This window comes from Plectrocnemia conspersa, unplaced genomic scaffold (assembly GCF_051122295.1).
Source record: "Plectrocnemia conspersa isolate PC_06_02 unplaced genomic scaffold, ASM5112229v1 ptg000008l, whole genome shotgun sequence".
Classification (NCBI taxonomy): domain Eukaryota; kingdom Metazoa; phylum Arthropoda; class Insecta; order Trichoptera; family Polycentropodidae; genus Plectrocnemia; species Plectrocnemia conspersa.
This window is the reverse complement of record NW_028277172.1, coordinates 19,396,489-19,408,276: the sequence shown is the minus strand read 5'-3', so window position 1 is coordinate 19,408,276 and position 11,788 is coordinate 19,396,489. Positions and strand designations below refer to the sequence as shown.

The window sequence follows — 11,788 nt, the reverse complement described above, 5'->3', positions numbered from 1 at the left end:
TGCCATAAGCACTCACACCAGAGAGGGATAAACTCCACCATATGACCACCGTAGCAGAAAGGGATCAACCTCCACTATACTGTCACCGTCACGCAATCTGCAAGACCTCTGAGGTTTTTCGACCGACATCATCCCTCCGCTGGCATCTCCGCCACTGTTCGAAGAAAACATCTCGTCCATAATAGTCTGTCGCAATATGTAATTTTAACTAATAAAATTCTCAATAGTTTCCACCTGCGTCTTAATGGCTGCGAAGTCACACACCCCTCAGGCCTAGAACACCATTAATAAAAAAAAGTAAAACGCCTTAGAATGATGATATTTTTGTTTTAATTTTTTTTAATAATTACAATGACAATATTTCAATAATTCTCAAATAAGTTAAATATTAATCATTAATCAAAAATCAACTGTGAAGTATAACATGAATACAAAACAAATTATAAATTTTATTTAGGAACATAATAATAACATTATTGCTACAATATTAATTTAAGAACATTTTTTAATCAACAATTAAAGCTTCTTACGTTTCTTAAAAAATAAAATTATTATTTTTAACAGCTGCAACATAAACAAATATACATACTTGTACACAGATGTTAATAATTATGGCCAACTCTGTATAGGAGAGAACATTGGTATTCAACTTAAGGTTGAAAACATACAAAAGCGTATGCAAGATTGAATATATAGTAATATATATATATATATAGAATAGATTATCTTGTTTGAAAAATATTGTATACTTGTGATGAAGATAATAATGGGGCACGATCATTGTTATAGAATACAATTAGAATCTGTGCACCGCGTCGAATTCAGCAAAATCGTTCGGTTCACTTCAATGGCAAATTCGAAACATTCTGTGACTACAATTCCACCATATCGGCACACTAGTGTCGTCTTATCTGTACGGCAATTTCACATTTTCCCATACAAAGAGTATACTCCACCTATAGGTATGTGCTTTCAGTATATCGGCTACGCTACAGCGTAGACATTGTTCTCGTCCAAAACTAAAACCCTATATAAAAGCAGACGAAGCATTGTGTTTGTTTTCCCAACAGCATCCAGAAATAATTAGAATCCGGAGGGGCACAAAAATTATGAGTCGCGTAATGCAAACATTAATATTTACGGCACGTAAAACCAAGGCATATGTTAAGTTGAATTTCGTGGATCATGACATGCAAATTTTTGCATGTATTATGTAAAGGACACAGCCCTCGCCTAGTGCATTGCAAACACACTTTGTACCTACTCTCATTTTTCTGTAACACGAAACGCGTCATATATCGCGGTTGCATGTTCCCATTAAAAAAACACTATTTTATATTATAAAATTATTGCACTTGATATGTGCTATTTGAATCTTGTACACCTTGCTTTTTATTTACGGCGAACGTTTGAAGTAATCTTGTGACAGTTTGTTTGATACATTGGAACGATTTATATGAAAAATGAAGCATATTCGTGTTTCAATGCAAAATAACAATCCTTTCTAGTAGTATTACCATATACTTAATATGCATTTAAACAAGTAAAAATATTTAATTATGTTAAATATCTTACTGTTTTCATTATGTATGTATTATTATTATTTTTTCATTTAAAGAACAAAGTTTAAATCGTTAAAGTTTCCCGCAGAATGCGCACTGTAAATTCACGATGTTGGGTTTTAGCAGTTTTAATGTCGCTGTTGCAAATGAAAGTGCATTCAGTTGCTTTAATGTACGCTTTAAAACGAATAACCGGCTGTAAAGTAATATATAATGTATATTTTCTTCTTCTTTCATGTACATTTTTATGTTGTGTATAAACTCCTTGGGGATGTTAGATTGAAAGCATCAAGGTAAAACATTAACGTCACATAAGTAATTACTCGGGAGAATATATTGCTAGTATCATACGAGATAACCTACATACACACGCAAGGACGTCTGTGGATACTAAATATTATATTATAATTATAGAAAAATTGACATAAGATTATAACTTAATAACGAATAATTCATACTATTTTTAAACGTTAATCATTTGTGAATATCGTCAATTTTTGATCTATAAAATTTGACGGACTTTCACGCTTTCATAAAAAATATTTTATTAATGATACATATTTAAAATATAAGGCATTTTTAAAACATATAGGGCAGTGTTTCTAAATTTAAAAAAAAAGTACAGTAAAATTATTTACTATTTTTACCAGAAAGAGAGACTAGTAGTATAAGTCAATTATTATACTATTTTCTGAAAGACCTTGGTTTCAATTCCATATGAACTCTTTTTTTATATGAAATATGTGTAGAAATTTATTGATTTAATGCTAATGCTAATTAATATTAAACTAAGTAAGTGTTTTATTTGGTAAAAAATAAATGAAGTATTTAACAAAATTCATTAGAAAAGTAACGACAGTGAAAAAACTTAAGCATAAAGCGATTTTTACGTTAAAATTACACAATTTCAGTAGGTATAGTTAAATTTGAACTTACAATTATGTGATATAGGGACACAAGATTGATAAAATTTTACATTTTGCAAACAAACTTATACTCATTTCTTTCGTTTGAAGCCATTGTTGTGCTTTATTTAATATCATATATGTATTTTAAAGAGATAAGTATAATAAGTCTTTCTAAGAAAATTTGTCATCTTTACTCTGTTGATACTGAAAGTCGATTGATCGTTTCTTAGAATGCGCAGACGACTATCCTTAACAAGTAACTTATTAGTTTACTTACTTTTGCTCGCATGATCGTTATATTACATATTTATTTTTACTAAAAAGTACATAAAATTATTATTTTAATATAAATATTATTTTCATTAAATTTCAATTCACTAACCGAATAGCAAACTAAACGTTAGTTAAAATTACAAAGTTTTTACTACAGAACAAAAAGAGGCAATCCAATTTTTTATATGAGAGCATTATTTTTTTAAATAATGAATTGAGTATATTAGAAATATGGTTAAATAATAATGTACTTAAATTAAATGAGAATAAAACTAAATGTATGTTTATTAATTATAAAAATGTTTTAGATAATAGTACCAAAATAGTAATAAATAACTCTAGTATAGAAATAGTGGATAATATAAAATATTTAGGAGTAATTGTTGATACAAAATTAAATTTTAAAGAACATTGTAATTACATAATAAAAAAAATTAGTAGAAAAATAGGTTTATTATCTAGATTAAGAAATATATTAAGTATAAATACAAAAAAATAATTTACAATAGTATAATATTGCCTCATTTTAATTATTGTGCAACACTATTAAATATGTTAAATAAATTAGATAAACAAATGTTGCAAAAATTACAAAATAGGGCAATGAGAGTAATCTTAAATAAAAATAGATTAACTAATTGTAAAAGTATGATTGCTAGATTAGAATGGTTGAATGTTCAAGAAATATTGAGTATGAATGTTTTAGTATTTATATATAAGTTAGAAAATAATATGTTACCAGAATATTTTAATAAGTATTTAATAAGAAATAAAGATGTACATAAATATAATACTAGAAATAGAGAAAATTTAAAGATAATTAAGTATAAGAAAACGAGTACGGCTAGGGGAATTATGTACGGAGGTTTTGATTTATATAATAGTCTTCCAAGAGAAATCCGAAACAGCAAAAATATAACGGGTTTCATAAATGGAATAAAAAAACACCTTCGTACATATAGAAATAAATTATATTATTAAGACTTTATTATTGTATATTTTTATTTTTTCTTTCTGTTATGTATTTTTTATATATTTTTATATATGTTTACTAAATTTGTTAGATGTAAAGATTAGCTATTAAGCTAAATAAATTAATAAAATAAAATAAAATAAAATTCTATGTTTTATTTATGCATTTTTTTGAAGTATTATACTTTTTATTATTGATTAAAGTTTTTAGAGTACAAACAGTTTTGTTTATGCATTTTAAGATATAAATGATAAGGCTATAATTAATATAACAAATGGAAAAAAATTATAATAATAATTTATAAATTATACAAGAAACTAGAAAAAACTCTTCATATATTTTGGGATTAAGAATGTTTTTCCATTAATATTCATCATAGTTAAAAACGTTTTTGTGATAGAATCAAGTATGTTTTATTTTATATAAATAGCTATTTTTGTACATTTCCACTATACAATATAAACCAAAAATTTTACCATAACTAACTAATGGATTTTTTATAAATAATAAAAATATCTTAAAAAGTGTAATTTAAAATTTAATCCACATATTTACTTCACTAATGAATACCAAAAAAACTTGTTCGAATCTCATATAGATCTTAATTTTTATTTTATTTATTTTGTGCTGCTTTTAATTAAGATCGACTACAACATATTAGGTCTTCCTAGATTTTTCTAATCTCACAGATAAATATCATAAAAATTCATACCATAAAATCAAGTAAGGTCGTGCATAGTAACATATTTTAATTGTAAATAATTAATAAAATATTTGTTATTGATCTACAGGCTCTGATTTCAGTATTTTTACTTAGTTGTAACGCATGTCAAGTAAAATAAATTAATTAAATATATTACAATGCTGATACAAATAATTTTGGATTTAAAAATATACAATTAAATTTTATACGAAAATTTTTGCCATTTATATGTATAATTAGTATTAAATTATCATTATATAAAATGTTTTATCTAACGTTTGCTTTGATAAAACATTCAAATATAATTTTTTAATTATTTTTTTATGATTCATTAAAGATGTACTATATATAATATTAATATTTATAATATTATGACATCTTAAAAAAATTAAATTTATTTTTGAAATAAAAATATAAAACTAATACTATACTTGATTATTTAAAGATTATGATATAAACGAAACTTAGTATATGAAATAAGAAAATAATAATAAAAGTGATCATGCAGAAAAAGCAATTACATGACCTATGTTATCTATTTTTATGTTAAGCATTTTCGTTGCAGAAGCTGTAAATACATATTTAATTTATGCAAAATATTTTTTTTTATAAAACACATTCAATTCAGTAGCATAGTTAAACAAGCTTTAATTGATAACGCCTGAAACAATAAAATCTTATCGCTTCAACATAATAATACTTATTTAGTCTAATATCGATTGTGTTTACAATGTTAATTTAGAACTACATATTGCGAGTTTTATTACTGTACAACAGTTTGCTCTAATATAATCTCACCATATGTTATAATAACGATACCTATAATAATAAAATTAAACGCCTCTCTAAGACGATAGTTAACCAAACAGTTTCTATGTAAACTACGTATACGGCTTGTAATACACACGAACCGATATACTAGGTGTTTAGCATTTTATAAAAAGTACATAATATGCAAATAAGTGGTTTTAATTTGACAAGTTCTCGTAGGGCTAAAGTTCCGCATTAAGCTGATCGAAGATAGAACAGATATTAAGCATGTTTTATCTATATCGGCTTCGGACTCTGAGGGCGCGAGGCAATATCGGAAAATCGTTCTACGGAAAACGTGGATTTTCCACCCCGGGGTATAAAAAAATAGCAATTTTAAAATGAAATACGAAAAAATAAACTGTTGACACAGAACGTGACCAGACATAAGCGGACGAACCAATAATTATTGGTATCTCGAAAAAACACGTATTTAACACCAGCAATATTTTTTAAGTAGCGACTCGTTATTCATGGTGTACAGTATGATTCAAATTAAAGGCGTTAATTATATAATGTAAATTATCGTAGTTTGCAAATAAATTATTATACTATCATTTTTTCCTTTTATTGCTTGCAGAGTCAATTTTAGTGAAGTAATCTTTTTTATTTTATTTTTACGAGCCGCAATCTACACCTGGATAAGTTTTCATATTTTATATAGATACGTTCCATCTAATATTAATCATAATATAATCGATTTGATTTTGATATTCACCTTCAAGTAAAGTATATGTATATAAACGTTCTATATCTTGTATAAACCATGTATTCATAATGGAGAAATTATTCTTAAACCAGAATTTCACCAGTTTTGATAGATGGTGAGGAACAAGGACGCAGAAAATTGCTTATTTTAATAAATAATGGAAATATTATTTTATTCAAAGCAAGTATACAATGATCTAAATTTAACATTTATTTAGGGTTTCATTATTTTATTAGCATTAGATGTTAATACAGTATCAGGGTTATTTTAACTTTATTAAGTCATCTTGTAACGATGGTTTTATATATTTTATAATATTTTAAATACGAAAATTTGTTGATAGTATATTATTACAGCAAGCCTTATGCTAAATATCTGTCGTTTTGGCTCGAGGCCAACGTTGGCGACCCCTGCTTGCCATTCGAACCAGATCGGAGGTGGCCGGTCCGGATCACCGCGAACAAACACCTAAATTGCTAATCTTATGTTTTTGCAGCAGTGGCGGCGTGCGAAATTCACGCTCGATATTTTCCATTTTATTGAATAATTACAACATGCACGCAGATTTTGCGTTTCGCGACCATCTTTCCCTGGTTTCCCATTCCCCCCATTGTGGTCCCTTTTTGGCTCCACGTGACCGTAGGGTAGCCGAGCAATTAAACATTTGTCATGCCGTTATCGCGGACCAGCAGGTTATTTGCTGTTGCCTTGTACGAACTTTTTTTGGCGCGCCGCCTAAATTATGGTCCTAATCCTGGCAGAGTGAAATTATTTTATACATAAACTCTTATTAGCGATTTACGCGATGAAAAAAAAATATTTTAAAGCGGCCCACGGGTGCCACTGGAAGTTTTTTATTGTTATTATCGCACAATTATCGTTCATTAAAATATAATTACCATTTAAAGCGTTGAGATAAATACACTGTATAAATATAATATTTTACTAGTTGGTATCATCATTATTATTTATGAGATTTTATCTAATTATGTTGTTAGATATGACTATAAATCAGTGATAACAATCATTGTTTTCTTATCGGTAGGTGAGGGGTTAAAATTCACGTAAAACGTGTTTTTTTTAAACAGGTTAGTATAGAATTGCATTTAATTCATTTATTTCTGCACTATACTACTGCGACTGCAGCCTTTAGAACTCTATATAAAAAATAGGGCCCTTACAATAAATTTATCCAAATTTTTTAAATTAATAAAAGTAAGGAAAAACTACACAAATTAGAGCTGCATTTTTAAGCCATTTTAATTTTCGATATAAATAGTTAGTACTTTTAGAAAAGTTAATTTGAACTGAACAACTCTACAAATATTAACATCATCAAAAGATATGAAATAGAAAACTAATTTTATTTTAGATTTAGTTTAAAAATCAATTTAATATTTTTTTGAAGATACAGTAGCGATTGAAATATTTACTGCAAATTAAAAATTTCAATACGAAAAAATAATAACATAATTCTTAGACAATTTAAGAAGCTTAATCAATTTTACAAAGCAGATGATTAATATGAAAATATAGGAACACTTCTATTTATAAAGTCGGTTTCTGAGGGCAGCAAAAGCTGAAAGTCAAAGCTTCGTTTTTAAATGTATTAGGCGGTCGAAAAAGGTAAATGCTAATCCTGACCACGCGCTTGTTATACGTTGACTTATTTTTGGTCCTTACCCCATTGTTTTACTTACAACTTGTTTTGCACATCAATTTAGTGGTATTAAACTAATTCAAATTTGACAAATTTTTGTTATAAATTAACTAGCTTTTATTTCACAACAAAATAATTAATTATTATTATACTAAAGTTTAAGAGACTTGCACTTATTTAAGTTACTTGGTAAAAAATATTTATTTATTTATTGAAATATTTTAAATTAACACTTTTAAAAGAAATTAGTAATATAATAATTTGTGTTGAATATAAATCTGCTTTAAGTAGTACATACAGATTATTATTTAAATTAAAACGTTAATGTGTTATAAACGTTTGTTAATATAGTGTATGTTTCTACATTTCATACATAATGAGTGTCACAAAAAACAACAAAAAAAGTCGTGCAAAATTTGTTTTTGGTTAATCTATTCTTATCAAGCTTATATTAAAATCATAGTTTCTATTTAATAGTCAAATTTTATCAACGTATTTTAAGATGTTCATAGATTTATATATTTTTAAAATAATAAAACAAATAATGTTTATCAAATTTTTGAGTCACACCTTATACAGTTGATTCATATAAGTCATGAATAATGATATATTTTTTATAAATAAAAATAAGTATAATATCTTTAAGAGACAACCTCTTGATTATAAAGCAATATAAGTCCCTTGGTTCAATCTAAAAATAGACTTTCTTTTACCACGTAAGTCTGTCGAATATGTTGACCCTATGTAAGTTATTTATTTGAAAAATGCGTAAATCAACCCTTAAATCATTAAGGGGGTAGACAAGCCGAAAACGACATCGACAGCGGACATATCAAACTCACGTAAAAATACAGGTATATAATATATTAAAATAAAATAAAAATGAAAAAGGTAAGGAAAGACAACATAAAATAGTTTTACACACACAGCAACACAATTTTGTAATAATATGCTTATAATAAAACTCAAAATATATTTTTCTCGGCTTTTTCTACTATTGATTTAATTATCAGCGATATTTTATTTTTATTAATCTTATTTTAAATTTTATTTTTAAATTTACTAACATTATTCTAAAACTGATTTATGTTCTTATAATTTAAATGTTCCAATATTATTTTAAAAATGAATGTTACAGAGATTTAATAATTACAGTATAATTATATTTTTACTGGAATTTAAGTAAAATAATATGTGAGTAAATTTTTACCGGTAGATAAATATTTTTGCACTGTTCTAAACGGTCATTAAAACTCAATTTAAAGTTGCAAAACATCAATTTGTTATTCAAATTTAAACCTAAACGTACAGATTCATATTATATTACTTTAATTTGGTCAAATTAGGTTTGATTAATTTGTTCAGGATAGATTTGGGTTTATACAAATTAACGTTTTGCTTGTAGAAAATTATATTTTTAAAGCAGAATAGAGCAACACGTCACCTGTTTAGGTTAAAAGTCACTTAGGAGTGACGTCCGAGCAGGGATGGAGATTTGCAATGCACATTTCAAAAGTTTGCGATAAGGCGTCGAGGATGCTCGGCTTCATTATAGGGAGCACGAGTCACTTAAATATTTTAATGCCGATTCGCGTTCTGTACGATACGCTAGCTCGTAGCGTCCTCTATTGTGTAGCTAAGTAAGTTGTTGAAGGTAATTCTAATAGATATTTATACAAAAATGATTGTTTTCGTATTTATATCTTACTGCCATTTTATTTGGGATGTTGGAATACAACTTATTGCATTCTTGGCATATCGTCTGCTTAATGATGCACATTTTAAGTTGTCAAGGGGTGGTTTCGATAACCCGTCAATGCCCGGTGACTATTCGCTACGAGCTTAAAGTAGCTTAAAGAGTCGCGATCGCGTTCATCATTCTTGATCGTTGCGGCTTGAACGTTTGTGCTTGAGAACGCTGCTCTTATATGGGCCATTCAGCTTCTCAATGAGTTCTCGGCAATAGCTATGAGGAGCTGAAAAACACAAAACACATATATTTTAGATATGCATTATAACTTTTTTTTATTTTTTTATTCAGTAATTATTGTTTGTATTAATTCATCATGACGCATTGGGAAAACCTGTTAATTTATTATGGTCAGATTTGTAATAAAACAAATGTTCCAAACGTACGTGTACGTTTATCTGCGCAATAAATAAATACAGTTTTACTAATATTGACTAGAGAAGTTATAGATCAATTGTAAGATATATTTTAATAGGTTTAGTCAGTAAAAATATATTCATACTAATCACTTTTTAAATATCATTAACATTTAGATATATTATAACAACATATTTTGTATAAGAATTATTATAGTCTAATATAATAAAAATTGATAAAACCTATTATCGCTAATGAATAAACAATGGGCTCTGATAAGTCCTTATTATGAGTAATCGACAAGTCTCCATAAAACTTCAGATATATTTACGCATGAATGTATATGTTCTATGAAAATGATTTATTCAATAATTGAAGAATAAACAAGTCTTGTTTAAGACTTTCTTTATATGCTTCGTATGTTTTACTATGATACAATATTTTTGAATAGAATATAATCGTAACCGATATAAATATTTTTGGCCCTTAAAAGAACCTTTTTTTTATTTTATTTGCTTTCAATAGCACAAAATCACATGTAAAATAATATATACAAATAAAATTCAAACATGTATACTGTATAATCACTTTATCTATTTACATTTAAAAAATAATTCATAAGGGCTTTACTGCCCTCGCTAGCTGCGTGATTTGCCAGTTCTCCAGGAAGTAAAAGTTTTGCTGCTGTCTGCAAATCCCATTCGGTGATAGTGGACCGCTTACTTTTCCGAACCAAATGCGTCGCTTCTGCTGCAATCCGTTCAAAGATGTCGAGTAAGAAACTATTCATGATGCTCATAGTTTTTGATGTGATTTCCATAGAGGGTTGAACCTTCTTCAACACGCTGTAGATGTACGTAGAAAAGTTCAGCTTCTTCTTGTATTTTTTCTTTTTTTCGACACTTTTTAAGTGTTTTTGTCCTGAGCCCGATGACTTTCTGTCTGTGCCTCTAGGCTTCGCCATTACGAACGTGCGTTTCACCGCAGCTCAGACGAATGACTGGTAGCGATCGCACAATATATCTAATCGATTGATGATGCATATTTGTGGTGGGGGTAAAATTTAAGCGAAGTGCACATTAAGCAATATGGATATTTAATTTAAATAAAGCTATCATTTGCAGCAAACAGATGATTTTATGGGAAACTAAAGAATGTTTAATATTACATTGTAAGGTGCGTGGGTGTTCATTTTACAAAAAGCAAAAAAATAGTTTTATTTTATTTTTTTATGTATTTCTCACTGCAAAAGCCTCAATATCGATAAAATTTTAGTACCTGATGATGGTCGCTGCTTCAACAAGTCTAATTATACTAAGAGCTTACATCTTTGAAACATAAAATACATTTACGATTAAAATTTAAAATTCTTAAAAGTTACCTTATGTTTTTCCATGCAATTAATCGGTTTATAAAATATTTAAAAAATTAAAAATTAAACATTACGCAGTACCTATTAAGTAATAAGATTCCTAAAAATGATAACACGCCAAAATGGGTGTTAAATTTATTTTTTATTAACTTAATTAAATATTACTAAAAAAATAAGTATAATTTAAAGTAAATAAAACATGAGGTCCAAATGAAGCAACTTTAAAAAACAGCAAGGTATTTAAACATTTTTTCGAGAAAAATTTAATGATTAAAATGTTTTACAAGTAGTGAAAATAAAAATGTGCAACATTATACAAATATAGTTTTATTTGTAAGACAACAGTTTTTTTAATTTTTTTTTTTTTAATTTTTTTTTATTTATATTACTATAAAGAATATAAACAAAAAATTAAATTGTACTTTTATTACTGAAAAAAAAATATATAATAATGTGTTATCCAAGCTTAGTAATTCACGAAACTTAACGTCACTAGTAGCCTTAAAAAATAAAGCTTTCTATAATATTCCTTCCTGACAAAGGCCTCAAGAAATAATTTAAAAATATGTAATATAAGGTTTTTTATAACTATAATTTGTTTGTTTTTATTTCCTATTAAAAAACATGTTTAACCTATATTTTTATTTTCTGATTTTATAAAGTAATATTTGCAATAGTTAATGGTAGGTCAGAATGGTTCATCAACTTAGT

The 11,788-nt window shown here is 27.0% G+C and overlaps 1 protein-coding gene across 1 annotated transcript; it reads right to left on the bottom strand.

Moving 5' to 3' along the window:
* Positions 1-9,473: 9,473 nt before the first annotated feature.
* On the bottom strand, positions 9,474-10,669 carry LOC148233282 (histone H2B-like). Its single transcript, XM_088190709.1, has 2 exons — positions 10,336-10,669; positions 9,474-9,574 (listed from the first exon to the last, which is right to left on the bottom strand). Exons 1-2 carry the CDS (start codon positions 10,667-10,669, stop codon positions 9,474-9,476), a joined length of 435 nt encoding a protein of 144 aa, XP_088046835.1.
* Between the last annotated feature and the right edge of the window lie 1,119 nt (positions 10,670-11,788).